This window comes from Bos indicus, chromosome 1 (genome assembly GCF_029378745.1).
Source record: "Bos indicus isolate NIAB-ARS_2022 breed Sahiwal x Tharparkar chromosome 1, NIAB-ARS_B.indTharparkar_mat_pri_1.0, whole genome shotgun sequence".
In the NCBI taxonomy this organism is placed as follows: domain Eukaryota; kingdom Metazoa; phylum Chordata; class Mammalia; order Artiodactyla; family Bovidae; genus Bos; species Bos indicus.
Genome location: NC_091760.1, coordinates 88,442,822 through 88,470,248, shown reverse-complemented (window position 1 = coordinate 88,470,248; position 27,427 = coordinate 88,442,822). Strand labels below are relative to the sequence as shown.

The 27,427-nt window shown below is 34.8% G+C and overlaps 2 protein-coding genes across 3 annotated transcripts in view; one reads left to right on the top strand and one right to left on the bottom strand.

The window, feature by feature from the left end:
- PIK3CA (phosphatidylinositol-4,5-bisphosphate 3-kinase catalytic subunit alpha) overlaps positions 1-21,517 on the top strand; it is a 92,639-nt gene extending 71,122 nt beyond the window's left edge. For both annotated transcript variants that reach the window (XM_070791589.1, XM_070791592.1), the window contains 12 exons: positions 1,307-1,431; positions 2,310-2,391; positions 3,151-3,315; positions 3,532-3,635; positions 4,649-4,820; positions 6,518-6,624; positions 7,151-7,272; positions 8,104-8,182; positions 11,149-11,319; positions 11,907-12,024; positions 12,130-12,281; positions 13,072-21,517. In XM_070791589.1, coding sequence (XP_070647690.1) covers positions 1,307-1,431; positions 2,310-2,391; positions 3,151-3,315; positions 3,532-3,635; positions 4,649-4,820; positions 6,518-6,624; positions 7,151-7,272; positions 8,104-8,182; positions 11,149-11,319; positions 11,907-12,024; positions 12,130-12,281; positions 13,072-13,342 — 1,668 coding nt within the window. In that variant the 3' untranslated portion in view covers positions 13,343-21,517. The remainder of the gene's footprint in view (positions 1-1,306; positions 1,432-2,309; positions 2,392-3,150; positions 3,316-3,531; positions 3,636-4,648; positions 4,821-6,517; positions 6,625-7,150; positions 7,273-8,103; positions 8,183-11,148; positions 11,320-11,906; positions 12,025-12,129; positions 12,282-13,071) is intronic.
- The window catches only part of KCNMB3 (potassium calcium-activated channel subfamily M regulatory beta subunit 3), a 78,249-nt gene continuing 72,102 nt past the window's right edge, over positions 21,281-27,427 (bottom strand). The window contains 4 exon segments of the mRNA XM_070791636.1: positions 21,281-22,649; positions 23,605-23,705; positions 23,708-23,802; positions 25,565-25,756. Of these exon segments, the coding sequence (XP_070647737.1) occupies positions 22,251-22,649; positions 23,605-23,705; positions 23,708-23,802; positions 25,565-25,756 (787 nt within the window). The 3' untranslated portion in view covers positions 21,281-22,250.

Below are 27,427 nucleotides of genomic sequence, written 5' to 3'. Positions count from 1 at the left end.
TATTTATCCTATAAATAACTTTCACTAAAAGTAAAATCCAAACCTTTTACCCTGACCTGCAAATTTTACATGCTGTGACTATGACCTCCTTTCAGTCCTCTCCCTCATCTACTGGACTTCAGATGCACTGATCTTCACCAAACTCTTTCTGTCCATGGGGCACTTTGACTCTTTCCTTCTTCTGCGGTAATCTTTCCCTGGTCTTAGTGTGGATGGTTCTTTCTTGGCATTTGGATAACAAATTAATATGTTCTTAGAGGCCATTTCTGAACACTCAGTCTAAAGTAACCACCCCATGCTTCTCTGTCACATCACTCACAGCATCTGTCTATGTTGACTCTCCAATAGCTTTATTTGTTCATTTAATTTTCCACTATAATAGAGTCTCTGTTAATACAGGGTGTTTTACTATTTTCTGAGCCAGGCAGTAAGAATAGGACCAAATTACACAATCCATGTAGTAAACATTTGTTGAGCGAATATGTGTCAGTAATACTTTGTTATGCTGTTGGATAAATTAACAATATTTAAATATATAAAAACCAGGGGCTCCCCTGGTGGCTCAAATGATAAAAGAATCTGCCTGCAGTGCAGGAGACAAGACCTGGGTTTAATCCCTGAGTCAGGAAGGTTCCCTGGAGAAACAAATGGCTACCTACTCCAGTATTCTTGCCTGGGGAATTCTGTGGACAGATGAGCCTGGAAGGCTACAGTCCACAGGATCCAAAGAGTCAGACACAACTGAGTGACTGACACTTTGACTTCTTAAATAAAAACCAAGTAGCATGGATGTCTGCTTTCATCTTTAGCCATTAGGAATAAGTATAATCCATCCTAAATGGCATGTGTTTTTCATCATATATTAATGTGTTCATAGTTATTCATTATGTGGCTTATATATTTGTGTTTAAAGGGAATAAATACATTACTTGGAATCTTGGAATTACACCAAAAGTTATGGTATTTTCATTTTAGTTTCCAAAATTCAGCGTGCAGTATTTTAAAGTGGGTTGTTGTGTGTGTTTGTTTGTTTTTCCTGTTTTCCCCTTATTTTTACTTTTGAAATTGGAAAGCCTTGTGGTGATTATAAGGATATATTTAGGCAAGGGTTATGAAAGAATTTAAACTAGTTCTCCCCTATCCCTGAAAATAAAGTCTTATAATGAGAATAAACTTTTTCAACAGTTAATAATCAATGTAAAGTTTATTGAAAGTTAATCCTTTTTTGCAGATCACTCATAAATCGAGGGAGAGGGTTAGGAAATATGACAAAGAAAATTATATAAGATATTACTTTATTTTACAGAGTAACAGACTAGCTAGAGACAATGAATTAAGAGAAAATGATAAAGAACAGCTCCGAGCAATTTGTACACGAGATCCTCTATCTGAAATCACTGAGCAAGAGAAAGATTTTCTGTGGAGCCACAGGTAAGTGTTAAGATAGAGTCTCTGTTTCTTCTATTTCACAAGAAAGAACTGACTTTGGCTTGATCTTGCCATGTTTCTGCCATTACCTATTAGAGTAAATAAAGCATAATTAATACTTTTTTTATTATAAGCTTTATCCTTTTTTAAATTATAGATGTAGATCAGTATTTCTAGAAAATCATGGTGTATTGGTACTAAACTTACAGATTAAAGGCTTTTTTAAAATTCTAAATCCGTAACATGACCTTTTCTTAGATTTGGTTTTTTGGTTTTGTTTTCAAATAAAATTTAAGATCCACCCCCCCAAAAAGTACCTGTAGTTTTAGACCCATTTAATTCTGATTTAGTTGGCCTAGATATTTTCCATTTTTAAGAGTTCCTTCCATTTTTCATATTTTCTTATGCTTCCTGAAAGTAACAATGTAATGCCCTATTTTTACGTTTGAAGAAATTACCCTACAGCTTGGTAAGTGTACACTGGTTTATTTAAATAAAGTTGCAGTGCATTTCTGCAGAAAGTTCATTTAAATGTAAGTTTTGTCCACTGACCACAGTAGAAGTGGGAACTCTTCCCATGGTTCATGATTAATAATAGAAACTATGTAAAGAATGTTGTAAATTTATAATTTTTCCTAAGTAGTTGTCCTCCATTTGGATTTTCCTTTTGTCTTCCATGCCATTTATAACTGTCTCTAAATATATATAGGTGCAGCTATAGTGTTAAACAAAGATTTGTTTTGATTTTAAGAAAGGCTAGTCATGGTAAGAAATTTTAAAAATGTTTGGAACTTCTTAGAGATCGCATAGTTGAAAATTTAGACATTTAGGTCTTTTGGATAACATGTAAGAATGTTTTTTATTTTGTCTTTTCCACATAGACACTATTGTGTAACTATCCCCGAAATTCTACCCAAATTGCTTCTGTCTGTTAAATGGAACTCTAGAGATGAAGTAGCTCAGGTAAATGCATGTTTGAAATTACTGAATAACTGTTGCACAAATTTGGTATGTCGTTCAAATTGTTTTCTCTCAGAAAATCTGTATAAGTGTAAGAGATGAAATAGACTGTGTTTTAAATTAATTAATATTGATAATACAGATGGTCCTCAACTTACCATAGTTCAACTTAAGATTTTTTGACTTTACAGTAGTGAGAAAGTGATATGCATTCAGTGGAAACTATTTCAAATTTTGTATTTTGATCTTTCCTCAGGTTAGCAATATGTGGTAAAATAGTCTCTCCTGATACTGGGCAGCAGTAGTGAGCCACAGCTTCAGGCAGCCAGGTGATCCTGAGGGTAAACAACCAGTATCCTTATGACTAGTCGGTACCCATACAGCCGTAATAAAATAGGCTTTGTGTTAGATGGTTTTGCCCAACTGTGGGTTAATATAAGTGTTCTGAGAATGTTTAAGGTAGTCTGAGTTAAGCTATGATGTTCAGTAGATTATGTGCTAAATGCATTGAGCTATTTTCAACATATGATAAGCTTATCAAGACATGAGCCCATTGTAAGTCAAGGAAGATCTGTGTAGTAAAGAAAAATACCGTTTACGTAACTTTCACTGAAAAAATTAATTAGAATTAAACATTTTAAGCACTGAATTCATCAGGGGGGCTTTTATCTAATTTTATAGTGAGAAATTAAGACAATGTCTTAGAGGGTTCATTCACAACTATTTTTGCTTTTTAAATATAATTTATTATCTCATACACAGATGTACTGCTTGGTAAAAGATTGGCCTCCAATCAAGCCTGAACAGGCTATGGAGCTTCTGGACTGCAATTACCCAGATCCTATGGTTCGAGGTTTTGCTGTTCGGTGCTTAGAAAAATATTTAACAGATGACAAACTTTCTCAGTACCTAATTCAGCTAGTACAGGTAAAATAATGTAAAATAGAAAAATAATGTTTTATTTTAAATCCATGCAATTTGCAAAAAATGCTGTATTAGCTGGTTTTATACTTTTGTAAAAATCAGTTTTATCATCAAGAGTATCTATTTTCTTCCTAAAAATTTTTTTCTTTAAATTCAGCAATGAAGAAACTTACACTGATTGATGTAGCTTTGTTTTTATGTATGTTTTTACTGACATAGGTACTAAAATATGAACAGTATTTGGATAACCTGCTTGTGAGATTTTTACTCAAAAAAGCGTTAACTAATCAAAGGATCGGTCACTTTTTCTTTTGGCATTTAAAGTAAGTCAAATTATTTTTCCATTTAATTCTTTATATAAATATCACTTATTCTAATGTATAATGTATACATGTATTAATGTATACTTCTGTATTACTTATCTACTATTGTTTTTGTTTATCCAGAAGAGTTTTCTATACTGAAAGTATATTGTACCATGAACTTTCTCAGCTTTTTCTCTTTAACATTAAATAAGCAGTAAAATTAAAACTAAATTTTATACAGGAATGAGAGCTGAAATATTTTTAAAGACTTTGATTCTACTTTAAGAAAAGTAAAGTTTGCCATGTCTAGATTAATGTTGCAATTGATTTCACTGTATGTGTGGGTTAAGATATTCCTTAACCACCCCCCCCAAAAAAATCTTCCCTTGGAATTCAGAACAATAATGATGAAACCTTACTAGAAAATAAGATAATTAAGAACAAAAATATTTTACAGAATTGATATATCTAATACACAAAGTTAGAGGTCATAAACCATGCACGTTTTTATAAATTCAGAAACAGGTTTATAATTAACATGTTTTTTTTTTTTTAATATTAAATCAAAAATTGAATCTGGAAGCTAGGTTTAAAATAATTTAAATTCAGGCATAGTACAGAAAAGGGACATATATGTCAAGAAGAGTCAAATAGTGTTCACTGAGCTCTTCATTCCCTCCCTGTTCGTTTTATTATTTTTCTGCCTGATTTCCTTTTTTCATGTTTATATATTCTGTGCTAAGACTAGTAAATGAAAGGTAGTTGAAATAAACCTAAAATTCTAGATTTTTTAAAATTTATATTTTCAGGAACTACCTGAAACTCTTTAATTGTTTTGCTCCTAAATGATAGGCTTTATAATTAGTTAATATGATTATATAACATTTTTTGAATTTAGAAAATGGGTTTTCTTATTTTCCTACAGAAGGTTTTGTGTATACTCATTTACAGTTCTCTCTCCCTCCCTCTCTGCCTCTTTCCCTCCCTCCCTTCCTCTCTTGCTCTCTCGTTCGCTTGCACTGGTCTTCTAGATCTGAGATGCACAATAAAACAGTTAGTCAGAGGTTTGGCCTGCTTTTGGAGTCCTATTGCCGTGCATGTGGGATGTATCTGAAGCACCTTAATAGGCAAGTTGAGGCTATGGAAAAGCTCATTAACTTGACTGACATTCTCAAACAAGAGAAGAAGGATGAAACACAAAAGGTATGTGACTCTTTAGTGTGTTTTTGAGACTCCTTCATTGCAGTAGAGCAGGGTTATTTGAGAGCCCATTATATATGCCTTAGAATTAGGCAGTTTAAGATTTTGATCCAAGCAATATAATGTTAGACACATTAGTCTCTTGAGATTTGTTTTTCCTCATCTATAAAATGGGACTAATACACTCCTCATAGGGTTGATGTGAGAATTAAACCAGATATACAAAGTACCTATCATAGTCCCTAGAACATGGAAGGTGCCCAGTAAATATTAGTTCCTTCCTCTTTACATTCCTTTCTCTTTTATATAGCCCTTTTTAATATTCTTTTCCATTATGGTTTATCACAACATACTGAATATAGTTCCCCATGCAATACATTAGGACCTTGTTGTTTAGCCCTAAGTGTTGAAATTGATTTTTCCTTACTCTGTGTCATTTCTTTTCCATTAGTAATGACCCTGAAAATGAGCAAAAAGAAATTTAGTTTCTGTATTTCTAAGTTTAAAGTGGACTCAGTCACACAGTGAATAGTTCACACATTCAAGTCATCTGCAGTTACATAAAGGTTTCTCATAACTTTTCCTCCTCCTTATCTATTTTTCAGTCTAACACAACCTACAGTAAAAAGTGAGATTATTCCTCACTTCTAGTGAATGAAAAAAAGAACATTCCAGTTTATTAGGCAGTCCCCAAAGGACAATGTAAATTAGTAGTAGTGAATAAATTTTTTCAACATCATCACCAATATTGCTTGAAAAGAAACAACTTTAAAAGAAAGTTCGTGTATTAATCTAAATATCAGTATGTAACTGAGTTGATTTTATTGCAATTGTAGTATGTAAGTTCAAATATAGGTTATTAGAAAATAATTGTACTGATTCTACTGCTGGAATTGTGAGTGAGAGGAAATTAGACTACTTTGAAATAATAAAATTTATTATATTGTAACGAAGGTAAGAAAAAAGAAATTAGATATTAAATTTGTAATTTTAAGTATTCTTCTAAACTGAAGTTTTCATATTGATTGGTTGGCTGTGATAAAGTAGACTAAAAAAGTGATTTTAAAAGGATGTTTCTTTCCAGCTATGTACTAGAACTTAGTAGCATGAGACTTTTCCCAGCAATCCCCTAGACCTTCTTTACTGAACAAAGAATGTGGTGTTTTCTGAAAAGCTTAAAAGTCAGACTATTAAGCTAAGCTAACATGATGTCTCCATAGTTTTTCCTCTAGAAGAAAGATCTGCAGACTTTTTCTTAAAAAATCAGATAGTAAATATTTTAGACTTGGCAGGCCACACAGTCTGTTTTAACTACTCAACTCTGCTATTCTAGTGTAAAAGCAACTATCAAAACGAATAGATGTGACTGTGTTCCAATGCAGTGTGACTTAGAAAAACCAGCGGCTGACTTACAACCATAGTTGACCGTGCTTTGATCTAGAGCCAAAACATAGCCTCTGTCAGGATACAGGACCTTCTTACAGGAAGGTACACAGTACTGTAACTCTCACCTCTCTGCCTGAGTTGTGCTGCTCTGTGTTATAGAGTGTTATAGAGACCCTTCTAGTTAGAATGCAGCCAGTCCAGGATATGGATTCAAAAATTACACACTGATGAGGTTCCAATGCGTAAAAGATACTAGCAGTTAGTTTTACCTTTTATCAAGTCAATTTCTAACCATGATTATGCTTATCTATCAGGTACAGATGAAGTTTTTAGTTGAGCAAATGCGGCGACCAGATTTCATGGATGCTCTCCAGGGCTTTCTGTCTCCTCTAAACCCTGCTCATCAGCTGGGAAATCTCAGGTAAGGAACTTTATTGGCAGTTTTATTGATATATTTAAACACATACTTTCTCTGAAGAAAATCTTGAAAAAAGTCAAAATGTCCATAATAATTGTATTCAATAATATATGCATCTCTTTCCTTTTCCTACCCTGTAAAACAAGAGTAATAATATTTTCTTAAGTTCGGAACTGCATTTATTCAGAATGAGTTTTTACTGCTTTAACAATAGAATTTAAAACTTTCTATGGCCAGAATTTGTGATATCATTGGATAAGAAACAGAATGTAATATCTGTAAAACTAATGATTATATACCTATATTTGTGGAAAATACATATTCTATGTAGAAGAAGTTTTTAAGCTTTTTGTTATGTATTTTTTCTTTATATGCCCTTAGAAATTATTTCATACGTAAAACTGAGGAGAAAGTTTAAAATTGCTATAACAGTTCAAAAAGCTATATAGTGTATGTATTTTGAAATAAATTGAGACTGTAAAGAATAACAAAGCTAAGGTTCCAAGTAAAATTTTCAACTCTGTTAAAGGCTTGAAGAGTGTCGAATTATGTCTTCTGCAAAAAGGCCACTGTGGTTGAATTGGGAGAACCCAGACATCATGTCAGAATTACTCTTTCAGAACAATGAGATCATCTTTAAAAATGGGGATGGTAAGAGTATTAATGGACTTATGATACATGAACTTAGCTATATTTTTATACACAGGATATTTATGAACCATGAAGATTATTGAAAGCCATTTAAGGAATATGCATGTGGTAAAATATGTGATATTAAGCAGATGTCATAACCTTTAGAATATGTATTTATAATTCTTGAAATGAAAAGATGTATTCGGTTTAGAATCAGAAGGCCTGAAAATCATTTTGCTTAAATGTATATCCATTCACTCCATAAATATTTGACATGCTAGGCCCTGAGGTTGTAAGAATACACAAAACGGAATCCATGCCTTCTTAGAGTTTATAGTCTAGCAGGGAAAAAAGAGACGTTGAACAAATAACTACAGAAACAAAACTACAACCTGGTAGATATAGTCTGCTAAGGAGTCATAAAAGAAGGTCCTAATTCATTTGGAGAATAGGCTGTGGGGGAATATATTTTTATATCCTATATTCTATATACATTTGAAATGTATCATGGATAGGTTTCCATTAGGAAATGACCTTTCAGCTCTGAATTCTGTTAATTCAAATATTTTAATATAAACATATTCAAATTTAAGGATTCAGAAAAATAAGTAACTTATATATTTTAATTTTTTTGTGAAATACGTGCCCACTTATCCTACATTGTTATACAGATGTGTTTATGTAGATACTTTAGAAATGGGTTAAAAACTCAGATTATTGCTTCTACAGATTATTTTGAAGAGCAAATATAATTCTACATATTTTCTGTTTAAAAACATTGTGATGATGTGATACTCAAATTTGTGCTTGTGGCATTAAGTGGTGCTGTACATATTATTTGAATTTCAGATTTACGGCAAGATATGCTAACCCTTCAGATTATTCGCATTATGGAAAATATCTGGCAAAATCAAGGTCTTGATCTTCGGTAGGTAACCAGTAAGGCGACATGTATGTTGTAAGTTATCCTGAAAAGGTAAACCATTAGTAAATATTAATTGTAAGCTATATATTAATTAGAAAGAATATAGTCATATATCTATAAATAAATGTATAGAGTAATAACTAACACTAGTGGAGTACACTGAGGTACTTTCCATTTGTCCTCTTCTTCCTTGGCTCAGAATGGCTAATGAGATTCAGCTAAGTTAGAAGAACTGTCTCTCATAAGCTGGTAAAGACTGCAGTTGCCTCCATACTGTCACTAACAGTCTTCCCTTGGTATCTGCTGTGGATTGGTTCCCGGATGCCTGCTGATTCCAGAGTCCATAGATGCTCAAGTCCCTATATAAAATAGCATAGTATTTGCATAAAAGCTATGCACATCCTCCTGTATACTTTGTCAGTTCTAGATTACTTACAATACCTAGTATCATTAAAGGCTGTGTAAATAGTTGCCTGTGTGTAGCAAATTCAAGTTCTGCTTTTTGGAACTTTCTGGATTTTCTCCCAAATATTTTCCATCTGCAGTTCGCTGAAGCCAAGTATCCAGAACCCACAGTTGTGGAGGGCCACCTGTATTTAGGAACAGGGCATAGGAGACACGAGACACAAAAGGCCCCAGTTTTCATTCAGAAGTTAAGAATTTAAAAGAAAGTTTCTTTCTTGATATTAATTTCCTAATTCTAAAACTTTATAAACTCTTTAATCTTGAGTCAAATTGCAAATTAGTGACTGTGCAAAAAAGCATCTGAATTTAAGCGAGCTATATTATTGAAAAGTAGATGGATCTTTGGAAAGTTATTATGTCTTTTAACTTAAGTAAATTTAAAGTTTAATTTTTTAATAATAAGCCTTATAGGATTATGTAACCCTTTAGAAAATCCTTATTGGATTATGTAACCCATTATGTAACTATGAGCATGTTCAATAATAATAATAAAATTAAAATAAGGAAAAATGGTCAGGAGTACCACCTTAAGAAATTCCTGTATTTACCGGAACAGATAGAAGGAAAGATCACAGAAGAAAAATGATCAAAAGGGTAGGAAGACCAGAGTAAGTAATTCACAGATCCCAGACGAGGGGAGAGAATTACAAACAATTTACAGTATCAGTTGCTTCAGGAGTTTAAGAACATAAGGACTATGAAAAAGCCTTTGGATTTGATGATTCATGGTTAGTTTTAAAAAGAGTCAGTAAAATGGTAGGCACAGAAATTAGGCTACAAGGAATTAAGTGAGAAAGTGAAAATAAGTTAAACTCTTTTAGGAATTTAAGAAGTAAAGGAAAGATGGAAAGTAGCCTATGAGAACAACAGAACAAGAAAAAACATACTTTAGTACTTATGTGACAGCATATTAGATACTTTTTTCATTGTCTCTGTAAATCCTCACATCTCTGTGCTTGAGACTACATGTCCTTTTTTATATTCTATGTGGTGAATGGGAAGTATCCCTAAAGCACTTCTGCTTCACATCAAAGTATGCTTACATCAAGGAAAAAGCATTGGTTGGTTATTTGAGCTGTGAGCTAAACTAACTGCTTTTATCCTGGAACATCATTTTGACTTAAAGAACAACTAATAGACAGAATGTGGTTATTCAGACATGGATGTTTGGCAGACATTTTCTTGAACATGAACAATGTCTTGAGTGTGAACAATATGAGACTCTTCAGAGAAAACAACTGACAGCATTTGTTGTCAAGGATCAAATTTGAGCTTTCAAGCAAAAATTAGAATTTTGAGGACCTTGTATCTACTGCTGTGAGCTTCCCCCAAATTAAAGATTTTTCTGATGAGATCAGTGACAATGTTAGCAACTGTGATTTTTTTTTTCAGTTGATATAATAAAAAAAAGTACCATAATTTGAAAGATCTCCATATCTGAGTGAACTAATATCTTCCAAATGACCAATGTAGGATATTATTAAGTCATGTATGGGTAAAAGTTCCATTCAGAGGCAAGATGAACAAATGGGTGGGTCTTCATGTTACAGAGTATGAAAAGTTTACTGGTACGGTTTCCCTTTCCATACTGCAACTTGAGAAACTATCACTTATCAAGTTTTAAAACAGTGTAAAAGAAAAATTATCTGAAAAGACTACTACGATACTCCTTTTTCCAACTACATACCTGTGTGAAGCCAGATTTTCTTCATATGCTTCAGTTAAAACTTTGCATAAGATTGAATACAAACGCATACATGAGAAGCCACCTCAGTGCTATCAAGCCAGACATTAAAGAAATTTGAAAAAATGAGAAACAGTATCACTCTTCTAAGGGTTTTTTGTTTTGGTTTTTAAGGTTTTTCTTTTGTAAAAGTATTTTTATGTAAAGAAATATAAATACTTTAGATGAATTAACAAATATTGAAATTTTTAAATTTTAATTTCTAGTGTCAGTAGATATAACCCACATAAATAAAAGCTCTTTTGTATCCTTGATGATTTTTAAGAGTTCAAAGGAGTCCTGAAACCAAAAACTTAAGAACTGATACCTTAAGGTATCATTTATATGTCCATTAAACATCTTTAAGTTCACCCATATTTTTAAAGTCATAAATGTTTATAAACTTTGAGTTGCCACAGTGATCTTCATGCTTTTCTTAAGTACAGTTAAATGCTTTCACAGTTGAAGGTTACAATAAATGATGGCAGATAATTTGAGGATTTTTCTAGGAATGTTTGTCATTCTGTAATAAAAGAAAATTAAAACTAGATTAAAGGAGTAAGGGTCCCACTTGATAAATTTGCACATAGAATATTCCTTTATTAGCCCATTAAAATACTTGCTATTTTGGGGAGCACCCTTCTATTTGCTAGATGGAATGCCACTTGATTCATGAATCTCCTAATGAAGCCAATTAGATCTTCACATTAAAAAAAAAAAAAAGATACTTGCTGTTTTAAAATCTCATCAACTAATTGCAAATATCTTGATCCTTTTTCAGAATGTTACCTTATGGATGTCTGTCAATCGGTGACTGTGTGGGACTTATCGAGGTGGTGAGAAATTCTCACACTATAATGCAGATTCAGTGTAAAGGAGGCCTGAAAGGTGCACTGCAGTTTAACAGCCACACACTCCATCAGTGGCTCAAAGACAAGAACAAGGGGGAAATGTGAGTTTATTATCCTTTTCTTCTATGTTAATCTAAGTTTTCAATAGATAAATTTTTTAATGGTGGTGTATATTTCGAGTTAGACCAGAAGAAAAAATTGTATCTACTTTGGAAAAAGATGTGTTCAGCCTTTGAAATGTTTGAGGTTACTGCATTTAAATGATTAGAATTGTTTATAATTTGGTGAAATCCAAGAATGTAAAATCTGTTTTTCTTAATGCTTATTCTTTTTTTAGAAGTTAATGTTAAATTAACATTAAATTAATAAAAATGAAAATGAAAAATTTTACTCCCAATTCATTGTTAAAATGATTCAAAAATTTTATTTTAATGACACACTAAGTATTTTTTCACTATAAGAATTATGCTTTGGTCAGAGAATATTTAGAAGTTTTCTTAGAAACCGTTGATAACTTCAGAATCCTAAAGTTCATCAGATTTTTTAACATAATTACTTCCTTCCCCTAATGTCAGTGATTGTTTTCGTTGTTTTAATACAGACTTCACTAGAGACTCTGCCCATGTTTTCCCAGTTTGGACTGGATCATTCTGTACTTCCATACTAATGCATGCTTATTTCCTTGTAGATATGATGCGGCCATCGATTTGTTTACACGATCATGTGCTGGATATTGTGTTGCCACCTTCATTTTGGGAATTGGAGATCGTCACAATAGTAATATCATGGTTAAAGATGATGGACAAGTAATAGCTTCCTCTTTTTAAATATGTTGACATTCTTAAATTTACTAATTTGGAACATTGTCTTTCCGCATTTGTCAAACTAACATAATTTCTCATTTTTGGAAGCTGTTTCATATAGATTTTGGACACTTTTTGGATCACAAGAAGAAAAAATTTGGTTATAAACGAGAGCGCGTGCCGTTTGTTTTGACACAAGATTTCTTAATAGTGATTAGTAAAGGAGCCCAAGAATGCACAAAGACAAGAGAATTTGAGAGGTAAGCTGAAGAAATCAAAAGCACATGCTAAAGAATTCTTGCTAATATGCAATTGATATTTTTCAAGCAATTTACAATAATATATGTTATGTTAACATTGTAGCATAAACTGAATATTTCATGTGTTTATTGTGTAATGCTGTGAAAGAAATGGAAAGAAAAACCAGTTTAACTTATTGAATTAGTTAAGGCCTAAAAAGAAAGTGATCTTTAAACTTCTTCGGACAGTAAAAGTTTTTCTTTACTGCTGTTTAAAAATTGGAGTCCACCTTCTCTGTATTAACGAATCATGTATAGTGTGCTACATACAATACTTTTTTAGTCATACAGTGTGAGGAATTCAGTCAGCCATGAATATCATGTTTGTTCATAATTTTTCTTACCACCTTATGGAGTATCATTAGTCTATCTGAAAACCTTAATGTACTTTTAAAAACCTTTTATAAAATTATCTTTTATGTATAGCTCAGTCCTGGTCCTAACCTAACCCTAAAAGCTTTAGTATAGACCAGTTCATGCATTTAATAAATCCTATTCTATTCCTAATGTGCCAGGCATTATTTTGGGGGTTGGTGACAGCAATAAACAAACTCCTTATGGACTCATAGAGTTCACATTCTAGTGTCAGGTCAGGGAGTAGAAAGTGTTGGTAAGAGGAATAGGGAGAAGAATGCTGTATGTTATAGTTTTGTCTAAGAAGGCCTCAATAACTATGTGACACTTGAGCAGAGACCTGAAGGTATTAACAGGATTTACTCCATACTGACCAAACTGTTCTTATTACTTGTAGGTTTCAGGAGATGTGTTACAAGGCTTATCTAGCTATTCGGCAGCATGCCAATCTCTTCATAAATCTTTTCTCAATGATGCTTGGCTCTGGAATGCCAGAACTGCAATCTTTTGATGATATTGCATACATTCGAAAGACCCTAGCTTTAGATAAAACTGAGCAAGAGGCTTTGGAGTATTTCATGAAACAAATGAATGATGCACACCATGGTGGCTGGACAACAAAAATGGATTGGATCTTCCACACAATTAAGCAGCATGCTTTGAACTGAAATGATAACTAAAAGCTCAGTATCTGGATTCTACACTGCACTGTTAATAACTGTCAACAGGCAAAGACTGATTGCATAGGAATTGCACAATCCATGAACAGCATTAGAATTTACAGCAAGAACAGAAATAAAATACTATATAATTTAAATAATGTAAACGCAAACAGGGTTTGATAGCACTAAACTAGTTCATTTCAAAATTAAGCTTTAGAATAATGCGCAATTTCATGTTATGCCTTAAGTCCAAAAAGGTAAACTTTAAAGATTGTTTGTATCTTTTTTTAAAAAACAAAACAAAACAAAAAAACCCAAAATATATAGAAATGATGGAGAAGGAAAAAGGATGATGTTCTCTTTTTGTCTTGCAAATGTTTTCTGTTTCGAAATGTGGACACAACAAAATCTATTATTGCATTAGGTCCAAGTAAACTGGAGTTTGATGTTAAATTACTTTAAGATTGGAAAATAATGAAAATTTCTTATTTTTCCATTGCTGTTCAATTTATAGTTTGAAGTGGGTTTTTGACTCCTTGTTTGATGAAGAAAAATGCTTGGGGTGTAAGGGACTCTTGAGATTTCAACAGAGACTTTTCTTTTTTAATAAATCAAACCTTTTGATGATTTGGGGTCTTATCTGCAAAGTTTGGGAAGCAGTCACAAATGAGACCTGTTACAAAGTGGTATTTTGAGTTTTGTTTTTTTTTTTCCTAGACAGTATTTACAAGAATCTGATTCTTATTTCCCAGGGAAATTCTGGGCTCCCTCAAAGTAAAATAATCATCGTAGAGAAAGAATGAGCAGGAATAATTTTTGCTCCAGAATTGTACAGTATTCACCTTAGATTGACTTTTTTTTTCTCCTTTTGCAATGAATTGAATACATTTTTCATGCATGTTTTCCAGAAAATAGAAGTGAGTATTAATGTTATTAAAAAGATTATTTTTTTTATTAAAGGCTATTTATATTATAGAAACTATCATTAATATATATTCTTTATTTACATGATCTGTCCCATAGTCATGCATTGTTTTGCACCCCAAATTTTTATTGTTTGTAGCAGCATGGTCAGCTTTTTTCTTGATCTGTGGGTAAGGTTCAGGCACTATCTCATACCAATGACTAGTATATAACTACTTAAAGAAAACAGATTTAAAAGTTCTCTTTCCTTTTATTGTCTTCTGTTTTCACTTGAATCGCCCATCTTCCATCCTCTTTTATAGTTGAGAATGCCTCAGTCATATGAAATTAGTTGCCAAATTAACACAATTTAGACTATCTTCCTAATTGCTTCACCCCTCTACCCAAGTAGGCTCATGAATAATACTTTATCATAAGGGGAATAGAAATCATGAACTTTTTACCTTTTAAGGCTATTTACTCAGTCTCTCCCTAGTAAAATTAGGACCTTAAACCATTTTAAGATCATGTCCCATTTCTAATCAGGGCTCACTTTCCAACTTTATTAAATAGCATTTGAGCACAAGATACATTCTTAAACATTTTGAAAAACATTAACCCAGAATGTAGGGGCTCAGGCTAGTCATCACTCTACAATCTGATAATTTACTGAGTATTTGAAATGAATGATTAATGCCCTAGGAAATAGCTTTAGCAAATGTCCAGGTGCCACACCAGAAAAAGTGCAATAATTTACTGACAGTTTTCTAGACTAGGCTTATTATTGGAGTACAACATTATGAAGAGTGCATATTGTATACAGCATCACTTAAGAATATCCACTTATGAAATCAGATCTATAGTAGAAGTCTTGGATAGTAAACAGGGACTCTAATACAGATACTCTTAATATTTGGCTATTTTAGAACCCTTAAAGGGCATAATTATTGGAGACTTAGGTACCTCACTAAAGTGTGTACATAATATTGCCAATAAGAAAGATTAATTTGAAAATTAGGGAAACTTCTCTAAACTGTCTTGGAATAGTTAAGGAGAGTTTAAACTCTGTTTTAAGCAGGAGACCAGATAGATTCTTTTGCAGATATCGGAAATTTCAAACTTATTAAAACTTTGTGATTAATGTTTTTTGTCTTTTAGATTTATTCAGTTAATACATACTAACATCCCAGTATTTTCTGTATTAGGGATTAATTACAGGAACGCTCAGTAAAATAATACAATTCTGAAAGAAGTTTTGATGGTGGAAACTGAGATTTTAACAGAGAACCAACTGTGTTTTACTGAGTGCCAAAAAAGCTTTGAGCTTCCTTGTACAAAGTTTATATAATTTTTGCATTTTTCACATCAATCCAGATAGTCCCTTCCCCTAGGACCTCTCTGCCACTAAAAGACAAGCCACATAGCTTATTTTATCCCAAATTTTAAGAGTTATTACAACCAAGTTAATTCCATTGGATGAAATGTAGACAGGTTCTATAAAGACTATAGATTAAGTGAACTAGCTAAAAACAAAGTGTATTTCAAACATATCCAAGCAGAGTTTATGCAAACAACATTAAAAATAAGGAAAAAGGGGACAGGTAGTACTCAGAAGGCAAGGAACCAAAAATTGAATTAAATTATTACATGGGATGACTAGGATATGTTTCAAGTCAGTGATAATATAGCTACTTCCAGGTACTTCAGTATCAGAGATCAGTTCCTATTGGCCAATTTCTATGACCAACCGTCCTTGTCATTGAATGTGGTATAACTGACTATTGACTTGACAGGTTCATTTGGCCAATTGAGCAATATTTCCTTTAATGACTATTTTGGAGAAAAGAAAAATAGGTTTAAAGAAAATAAAACTTAATTTAAACACATTTCTCGCAAGAAATAATCAACTATTTGAAAATCATGCTTTAACTTTTTATCATATTTTCAGCTATATAAAATCATTTATTTTGAAGACTTTCAGAATGCTGTTAATTTGAAATCTGTTAATCATGTTGTAGAATTTGGTTTTTTTAAAAAGATGTTTCTAATTGGATTTTTTAAAAAAGAATGGAATTTGGTCACTATTTTATGATAGAACCTAAGCTTTTTGTGGTTCTTAGTGTCCTCTGTAAAACTTAGTGTCGAAGTAATCAACTTTTGAGGTTTTCCCTTCTAATCTGCTTTATATTACAAGCCCTTTAGGAAATGGGAACCCGGTGAATATATAATGAATTGTAAAATATTTTAATGTGTAACTTTTTCAACTGTGAAACTATGACTATTGGTTTTTTGAAGAAAACAGCTGCTGATAAAGTATTTTGTGTAAAGTGTAGTTCTTATTAATCAGGAAAATAATCAATTACTTGATTAGAATGTATATATCCTCTTGGATTTTATTTTAAATGGATTGGTGATTTTCACGTAGGTAAAACACAGTCCATCTGTATTCTTTTTCCATCAAAAATCTAGTGATTTGGCATTTATTTTAAAAAATGTATGAGCAGCCTATGTATTTTAAAGGCACCATGGAAATGTCACAGTACATAAACTTGGATTCGTTTCTTAGTGATTTGTAAATCCATTTAATTCATACCCTGATCAGTAGTCCGTGTTTGCCACATTTTGAAGAAATATAATTTCCAGCATTATTTTAAATATAGCAAGTTAACTTTTTCTCAATGTTATAAATTCCTTTTGTTTCTGTTATCTGCACAAACTGCAGACCTGGGCTGGACCCACACATTCAGAATCCATCTTAAAAATTGATTTTGATGTCCAAGGCATCACTAAAATATTTCAGTTTAAAGACCATATGTGGTGTTAATGGATTGTGGTGCTTCTACTATTTAAAAACAACTTTCATACTTCAGATATTTTTGAGAAGAGGGGAATGTGAAGGGAGGGGGCAGAACAGGGAGGAGTTGCTTGAATGAGTTACATTCTTCATATCCGTCCTGCTCGGATCGGGCACTAAGAAGGCTGAAAGCTGTGAGAGTATGTTGTGCACACCATGAGGGAATTAATTCTTCATCAAGGATGGGATTGTGAAGGCTGAACTATACAAATCAGCACTGACAAAATCTTCAGATAATAATTCTTGGTGATAGAGAATAATACAGCTGGGCTGTTTTTTAAAATATAAAGACAAACCATTTTTATTTTTTAATTATCACATTAAAAATTGTAAATGTATCTTATGTACCATGGCCTGGGAAGCCTTTTTTCTTTTCTCTTAAGAGTTATTTTCACTTTCTGAAAAGAATATAGGGTTCAGCTCAAGATAACTATGGTCCTGATAAAATTGGATGGGTAACTCTACCTCAGAAGGTTAATAAGAAAAAAAAAATACATGAGTCACAATTCAATACTTTTGGCTCTGATATTACAGAAATTTGGAGAGCACTGTATTTTAGATTTATAAAGTCAGAGTTGATTTATAAAGTCACAGTTGGCATGTCCTGTTTTTAATGGCATTGGATACATTTAGAAAAAAATGGGTTAAAATTTAATCATTGCTCCAGCCATTTGGAAAAGGCAGTAGTGCTAGGAGGTTCATGGTACTAGGTTCCTGAATTTAGCATTTGAAATTAGTTTTGTTTTTTTTTATTGTTAGTGAAATTGATATGTGTATATTTGCAGACATTTATATTTGTATACACAGTACTTGCTAACCCTAGTCAAGAGACATCATTTATAAAAGGTGTAAACATCAAGGTTCTAAAATTCAGAAGAGTTTAGAATCAATTAGGAGTTTCCCAAGTTGGGGTGTTAGTTTTTACAAGCTTATTTCATTCAAGTGCTTCACTTGAGTAAGGGTTTGCACTTTTTGTCAAAGCAACGCCATTCCTTTTGCTTGGTTTTAATTATGTTCGTATTTCAGCCATGCTAGTTAGCATAAAGAGATAGTTATGAGCCATAAGAAAATCTTATGACTTAACTTTTACACAACTACGCTTAAGAGTTTTAGCAACAAAGAAAAAAGATCAGTCCACTGTACATATTAGCATAGATGGGTAGCTGGTTTTTACTACCAACAGTTGACTCCAATCCTCCTGTTGGTAAGAATGGGAAGGATAATGCGTTTTGTAAGCATTAAGTTTATGAATCTATCTAAAATATTATTTAATCTCTCACTATAATAATTCTGTGGTTATGCTAAGAGCCGTGTATATTTCTGGTGATTCTTTTGTTAATCCTTCTAGGATAGCAAAGATGCAGAACCTTCACTGTTCTATTATTTTCTCAGAATATCTTTAATAAGACTAACCTCTTTAATTCTAGTGCAGATTTCCAAATGTGGTCACTAGCCATTGATTTCATAGGAAAAAAACTCATCAGATTTATATTCCTATTGGAGAGCTTGGCCTTCATGATTTCTAGAAATGATTCTGGCTGTGGAACCAAAGTTTCAAATGCAGTTAATGTTTTCAGTGCGGTTCAGTCCTAAGACTTTATTTCGGTTGAATAAAATCTAAAAGAATGTATCCTTTTAGAACATTACACTTCAACATCTTGGGAATGTGACACTACCATAGACTACTGACACCTCCAGTGTTGACTTTGGAAGCTTCAAAAAGGAGCTCCCATCACCCTCTTTGGCCCCATTTATTGTCACAAATCTATTTCTCTATATTTGTCTTTCATTGAGTTAGAGTCCTGTAGTATACCACATTAGTTAGGCGGAAAATGTTTTAAATGTTCTTTTAATGATGGCCCAAAAAAGTATTTGACACAGCAAGTGCATGTGTTACTGTACTGAGAATACAGAATAATAACAGTGTCACTAAATTTAAGACCTCGTCCCAGTCATGCTCTTCCTGGCAAGAAGTTTGGCCTGTGACTGCACTTATTGTTTGTGCTCATCAGAAACTGTCAATGTCTGCTTTAACTTTGCAGTCTGTAACATCACGCTGTTTATTAAAAAAAAAAAATTACTTTAACTTGTGTCCAAATAATCCTTAGTGTACTATATGTTGAACAAAAAAACTGTGATAATTACACTTGCCATTTAATACTTAATAGCAAACCATCTTTTTAATACTTAACAGCAAACCACTGTTGGTAATAATCAAAATTTAGCTGAATTTTTCTTATCAACAATGACTAAGTTTAGTTGATTGAAAACCTGAAACTATTATGCCTTAAAAGCCAATTTTTCTGTCGCAGTAACATGATGAATATTGGAGAAATATCAGTTTAAATATTAACTTCCTTTAAACATGAAGAATTATATGCTTGTATTTTAAGCAGAGATTACATGTGTACACATACACATATGAATGTATCTGTATGTGTGGACAGATTTTTTCCCAAGTCAGTTGATGACCAGAACCTAAAAGTGAAGTTCGTCTAGAAGCAAACTGGTTTTGCACTCAGCTATCATAAACCTTGCAAAAGGTAAGTCTGGGCTTTTCTTGGACCAGTAATGCACATGGGCATTGATATTTAGTGCTTCCAAGCAATTCACAGCGAATAACTGCTAAAATTTTCATAGGCCAAATGGTTTGAGTTAACGTTGTAAGTTGACTTTGTTCTTCAAGCATAATGTCTCTATTTCCTTAGATGAGCCAAGTAGCTACTATATAAATGGAAAACTATAGTATTTGAAACACTTCAGGTTTCACACTTTCATACGCTTTAGGTTTCCGATTGTTATTAATATGTTAGGAGAAAAATCCAAAGAGCTGCATATTGTTAGGTGGGTGTCAGACTTACTAAGAAATGGAATAGATATGTGACCTTAATTTAAGAAATCTAGAAAATCTCAATTTGTGGAATGACTTAAAAAGTGTATGCATACATATATTTTATTACACGGAAGTCTTTGGCATACAAAATAATCTACTACAGCCTTCTAAAGAGCATGTTCCGAACTCTAGATACATATCATACTTAGCCAAGAAAAAGTGGGGAGGAATCGGCTCCTGCATCTCCTTACCCCAGCCCCTGTTCCAGCTGTCCAACAAAAGGTACCAAGACTGGTTGAATTATTTTATTTTTAATAAGAACTGTACATACTTAAGGTTTACAATATGGTAATTTGATATACATAATGAAATGATTACTATAGTCAAGCTAATGTATCGTTCACGTAGTTACCTTTGTGTGTGTGTGTGTGTGTGTGTGTGTGTGATGAGAGCACCTAGACTCTTAGCAAACTTCTGGTACTCAATGCAGTATTATTAACTATAGTCATTATGTTGTACATTAGATCATGAGATTTATTCATCTTATAATGAAGTTTGTACACTTTAACCAGTGTCTCCCCTATTTCCCCCACCCTGCCCCTGGTAACCAGCATTCTGCTCTCCGCTTTTTATGCGTTTGACTCTTTTAGATTCCACATATAAATGAAATGAAGTTTTTTCCTTTCTGTGTCTGGATTATTCTTAGCACAATGCCCTCCAGGTTCATCCATGTTGTTGTAAATGGATCTCTTTTTCAGGATGAAAAATATTCCGTTGTATGTATGTTTACACACACACACACACATATATATATCACGATTTATTCATCTGTCGATGGACACTTAGGTTGTTCCATATCTTGGCTGTTGTGCACAGTGCTGCAGTGAACATGAGAGTACAGATATTTCTTGAAGGTACTGATTTCATTTCCTTTGGGTATATACCCAGAAGAGGAGTAAGGTTAACTAAAAATTCAAACTTAGCAAAAGTTTTGTTATCTATCTACGAGGTACCAGAAACCAACCTAGGTGTTTTGCATACTTTGCCTTTTTTCTTCCCTAAAAATAACGTCATGAAAGAAAAGACCCATCCCCATCTTACGGACAAGAAGAGTGGCTCAGTTCAACTGACTTGCCCAAGGACACGTATCTGAAGAGCTGTAATTATGGCCTACAAATTTTAAAAAATCGTACTCTGAGACACATGTTCTCTCCACTATTCCACACTAGGAGGAGGAGAAAATACCCAAATTGTTCACTGCTGGTCAAGTCAATATTGCTCTGTTATTCAGTTTGTTTAATAATGTGTGACTTGCAGTTATTGCTAAAAGGCATTAAACTGGCTTAGAATCAGAGTTTTGATTACATCTATGTATCAGAGTTGCTTCAAAAGTCATCCTTTTTATTGTCCATGATGTAAGTTTTTTAGTAAAATTGTAATGATACTTTGAGGAACAATGGTTTTCAAAATGAAGTCTGTTTTCAACTCATATTCAGCTTAATCTGAAAAGCACTTGTTGGGAGAGTCTTGTGATACTATTTCATAACCATGGTTGATTCATTAATTAAAGTACGGACAATTGTTGACTATCCATGTGGGACTTTTCTATGATGCGGATTATCTGAGATGAATGTTAAATTCTATCCGGTACAGCTTCTCCCTAACTTGATAACATTTCTAGCCACCTCTCCCACTCCCTCCAGAGTGTACACAAAGAGCAAAATGAACTTATGGGAAGCATAATTAACTAGAAAGAAATGTTTCTAAAAGAAAAATCACATGCTACATAGCAAGGTTAAGTACAGATAACACTAAGCTTAGTGAATTTCCCAGGCAGCAGCTTTCCTCTTTTTTCATGGACGATGAGGTAAAATGGTAGGTCCATGTTTTCTGAAATTACCAGATTATTATCTTCCTATAGTGTATGAACTGCTCTTCACTAAGACTTTTTTGACAAGTGTTTTAATGTTCACTGCATTGCATGGAACTAGACTGCCTGTTCAGTGCTCAGCAGGTTAGAAACTTGCATCACTTATTTTGACAGTGACAGGTTCTAGCAGGGGCTGATACTAGATGAAGCACAATGACCGTGAGCTCCTTTTACCCTGTGGAAACAAAAGGTGCTTCCCTGGCTCATGTGGAGAGATTTGGAATAAAAAAGATGGTGAATTTATATTTATTTATAGAATAGAATATACAATGAGACTTTTTAACATTTTTCTTTCCCACATGAATTAACCATGCTTTGTTTCTACACAGTTAGTTTGCGAGTAGGCATAATCAGGCCCTCAAGTGTAGACCCTGCAGGTATCTGGAGGCCAGGACTAATTTGGCCACCATCTTAAGGTTTCTCTGCTCCTTCCTTTGCTCCTCCCAACACGCCACAGTTTGAATTGATGCTGGGCCATATGAAGAACTTTGCCACTTACCTCACCTCTGAATGCAGTGCTGTGTTTTTCACACAAGAAGGACAGGTACTGTGTTAATCTCACCATGCCACCTATCAGGACACCACCCAGCAGGGTCAGCGAAGGCCAGAATAAACAGTGGAAGATCACCATCTGGTCGTACTTTTTTATGAGAATGACATCTTCGGATTGGCTGTCTGGACTGTAGAAGCATGAAAACGGGGTCCCATTTTTGTGATCGAAGAATTCCTTTATGTCCAGAGCACCACTGAGCAAATCATTTCTATGCTGGTGGCACTTAGGTGTGTAGAAGCACTAGGAATACGGAAGAGGAAGAAAAATGAGGGCGCTGGCTCTGAAATCAAACGCTTTAAAGTTTTAATTCTGAAATCACTTCACAGCTGAAGCTATTAAGAGTTTTAATCTCTGAAGGTGATAAGACCTATTACATAGCTCATGGGGAAGGGGTGCCAGGAGGGCAAATAGTGAACTGGCCATTTCTGAGCACTAAACAAAGATGTGGGAATAAAGATACTGAGGTGTATTACCATATCCACTAAGCACTCAAGACACTCTGCCGTCGGCCTGCAAAAACATTTGAGACCTTAAAGGTTATGGCATCCAAAACAGAAATCACCAGATTGAAACCAGTGCTTAAGTAAACACAAAGAAGTGCAAAATGTCAACTAATTTAAGTCAACTTTTTATAGGTAGGTGAAAATGTACTTTTTAAATCATATGAACCTGTTGCTGCTGCTGCTGCTGCTAAGTCGCTTCAGTGGTGTCCGACTCTGCGACCCCATGGACTGTGGCCTACCAGGCTCCGCCATCCATGGGATTTTCCAGGCAAGAGTACTGGAGTGGGGTGCCATTGCCTTCTCCCATGAACCTGTTGAGTATCCTTTAAAGGATAATCTTTAAATTTCTTTGATAAGAATGATTGTTTGATTTAAGGTGGGCTGTAAGTTCATTTTAACATTTTCGATACGATGAGGAATGGGATCTCCCAACAAGAAGTTAAGACTACTTACAAATAATTTTGTTCACTGTCTCAAGTCTTTAAATTTCAGACACCAACGTGAACTCTCTTTTCTATATACCCCATTTTTCCTCCAAGAATGCTTTTAGCTTCATTTATCCTGATTGGGTCACTATTGATACGTTCAGTGGAAGAAAACAGCTTTATCTAGAGATGGCCCCTTGCTAGGGACAGTCTGCCATGGAAAGATTGCTATAATTAGAACACTTTCACACATGAAGTTTACACTACCTTGGAATTTATCTGGACAGCCTCTTCATTATAATGTAGGAGCACTTTCTGACCTGAATGGGTGAGCTTCACAAATAGCTGGAGACACGGGTACTTGCCTGACCTCGGCAGTCCATCCCACAGGTAAATGCACAGTCCGTCCAGTCATCCATGGTGTGCACATGAATGATAGTGCAGTTCGATTCTTCTCTCTGAGTGCTTCCATTTGGAAAAGTAAATAAATGGTTTTCATCCCTAGAAAATTTAGTCCTGTATTTCTAATGTATTTCAAAGCAACGTAGGACCCGTCACAGAAGGCATTTAGTGATTCAGGAGCACAGAGAACTTGGCAACGGGATAAACGGCAGCAAGGTACCAAGTTCCATCTCAGTTATGACCCTTCTGGCATAGTTCTCACTATAGATCAATGATTTTCGAATTTCAGAATCACCTGAATGGGTTTGTTAAAATGAGGAATTTGTTAAAACATGGGTTCTATGACTTCCAGGGATTTGGATTCAGTTGGTCTGAGTTGAGGCCCAGAAATCTGTGAATTTAACAGTATTTAAGGTGTTTGGGGAAACATACTTTTTAGCAATATTAGCCTAAATACTATAACCACAAAAATTCACACTCAGAAATCTTACCATCTCTTCCTGCCTCATCAACTCAAGATCTGCCCACTGGCTTGTCCTGGTAAAAATGTGCCTTTGGAAGGAGTCCAGCCACAGGGCTCTTAGGCAACTTGGCCATTCCATTTACTCTCTCTAAGAGGCAAGTGCAAATCCTATGAGGAATCCCATTAGAAAACTTGCCTTATTTTAACGTTAGTAAATTCCTTAAGGTCAAGAACTATATCCTCTGCATCTTTATGTTCCTCAAAGCAGAAAGCACAATGCCTCTCACATAGTAGAGGCTCAATAAGTGTTGTGCTAAACTAAATTTTACTTGGCTTCCCTGGTGGCTCAGTGGTAAAGAATCTGCCTTCCAATGCAGGAAACACAGGTTCTATCCCTGATCCAGGAAGATTACACATGCCTCAGAGCAACTAAGCCCCTGCACCAGAACTACTGAGCTTGTGCTCTAGAGCCCGGGAGCCGCAAATACTGAGCCCACGTGCCACAATTACTGAAGCCTGGGTGCCCCAGAGCCGGTGCCCCACAAGAGAAGTCACAGCAATGAAAAGCCCGCACACCACAGCTAAAGAGTAGCCCCACTTGCTGCAACTAAAGAAAAGTCCACACAGCAACAAAGACCCAGCATAGCCCCAAATAAATAAATAACAATTATTTTTAAAAATATTACTTGGAAAACATTCCTTGAGGATTTGCACACACACCACACACATAGAATGTCATAGATAGAGTGAGAAGGGGTAGACAAATGTCCTGCCCCTGAAGACTGTGGTGGTATTAACCTTGGGTATTTTCCTTGGCTCTTCTGAGCCTGAGATTTCTCATTCATAAAGTGAAAATCAAAGTAATAAAATAATGCTTCCTTCATGGACTTGCTGTAAGTTTATATAGGGATAAAATATATGTTTGATATATAGTATATATTTAATGGTAACTTATTACATGTGTTTAATAAGGAAACTACTTAAAAGAAAACTAATATTGATTGAGCAACTACAATATGCCAGGTAGATATTACCAAACTCAAAAACTCAGACTCAAAAAATTTTTGTTATGTTCATGCAGAAACTCATGCTCATCTCCTTCCTTAGGATGTTAGTGTATTAAAGAATGTATTACCTGCAGGGATATCGAATATGTGGACCCCCTACTGAAAGACTTTGGAGACTGGAGGAGCAGCAAAGGAATATCTTTCACTTTCTCACCACCCCTTCCTCCACACCCAGCTGCCTCCCAGCACTAAGAGAAGAACAGGGATTCTGGAGAAAGCAAAGCCAGTCTCCCCTCTCCTCTACCACTGTGCCTACACCTAGGATAAATGTTCTGTCTCCTCTCTCTGTTCTCACCTGAGCAAGAAGGGCTTCAGGATGGTTACTCCAAGCACGAAGAACATTAGGACCGAGAAACCCATCATTGCAAACCCTAGCAGCATGGCCCGGTCCTCTCCAGCACTGGATGGTAGCTTCCTGTGCACGTCTGGTGGGTCTCCATCATTGTGGTCTGTGTTTCTCCTCGTCCCTGAGGTAGAAAAGGCTGGCCTTCATGGGAACAGGGAAGGAGATATTTCAATAAATTGGGACCCCAGTTCTCATAAACAATTGGGAACAGTAGTGATTATTTTGCATGATAGAGAAATGTTGAATCACTGCATTGCACACCTGGAACTAGTATAGTGTTGTAGGCCAATTATACTTCAGTTTTTAAAATTAAATAAACAGTATTTGTTTTTAAAAGCCTGAGTTTAAATTCTAACACTTCCGGAAGAAAGCATAATAGAAATCCTTTATGACCTTGGTGTAGGCAAATATTTCTTAGATACAACACACAAGCACAATCTGACACACAGGCACAAAGAGAGCCAATTAGTAAACCGGACTTCATGAAAATTTCTGCTCCTCAAAAAAACACTGTTTAAAGAATGAAAAACAAGACTAGACTGGAAGAAAATATTGGCAAATCATTTATCTGATAAAGGTCTTGAATCCAGAACACATTAAAGAACTCTCAAATTCAATAATGCCACACAACACGATTAACAGTTTCAACAGCCACTTCAGAGAAGGTGTATACATAGCAAATAAGCACATAAGATCTCGTTAGAAACTTGTACATTAAAACTACGCCAACATACCACATCATCCCCACTAGAATGGGTTAAACCAAATCAACAGACTGTATCAAGTATTGGAGATGATATAAGGAACTAGAACTCTCCTGCACTGCTGATGGGAATATAAAACGGTATAAGCACTTTGGAAAACAGCTGGTATGTCCTAAAAAAGTTAAATATATAGGGGACCATATGACCTAGGTGTTCCATTTCTAGGTATGTATTTACCAAGCAGAATGTAAGCACACGATCATACAAAGATGTGTACACAGATGTTCTTGGCACCCCAACTGTAAGGATCCCAAAACTGAAAACAACCCAAATATATGATATACTTTTATCAATAAGTATAAATTCTTACATTTGTATAAAGGAATACTATGCAACAACAGAATCGATAAACAGTACTCATCAGATCAGATCAGATCAGTCACTCAGTCGTGTCCGACTCTTTGCGACCCCATGAATCACAGTACTCATGCTGCTGCTGCTGCTAAGTCACTTCAGTGTGTCCGATTCTGTGCGACCCCATAGACGGCAGCCCACCAGACCCCGCTGTCCCTGGGATTCTCCAGGCAAGAACACTGGAGTGGGTTGCCATTTCTTCCTCCAATGCATGAAAGTGAAAAGTGAAAGTGAAGTCGCTCAGTTGTGTCCGACTCTTAGCGACCCCATGGACTGCAGCCTACCAGGCTCCTCCGTCCATGGGATTTTCCAGGCAAGAGTAGTGGAGTGGGGTGCCATTGCCTTCTCCCCACAGTAATCATAATGGACCTCAAAATAATTACGCTGAACAAATGAAAAAATGCTGAACAAATGAAAGAGGCCACAGTGTATAATTCCATTCCAACAAAATTCTAGAAGATGCAAACTTACCTTTAGTGACAGAAAGTAGATTAAGCAGTTACCTGGGGGGTGGAGGATGCTATGGGCTTCCCCCGTGGCTCAGTGGTAAAGAATCCGCCTACAATGCAGGAGCCACAGGAGACGCGGGTTCGATCCCTGGGTTGGGAAGATGCCCTGGAGGAGGAAATGGCAACCCACTCCAGTATTCTTGCCTGGAGAATCGCATGGACAGAGGAGCCTGGTGGGCTACAGT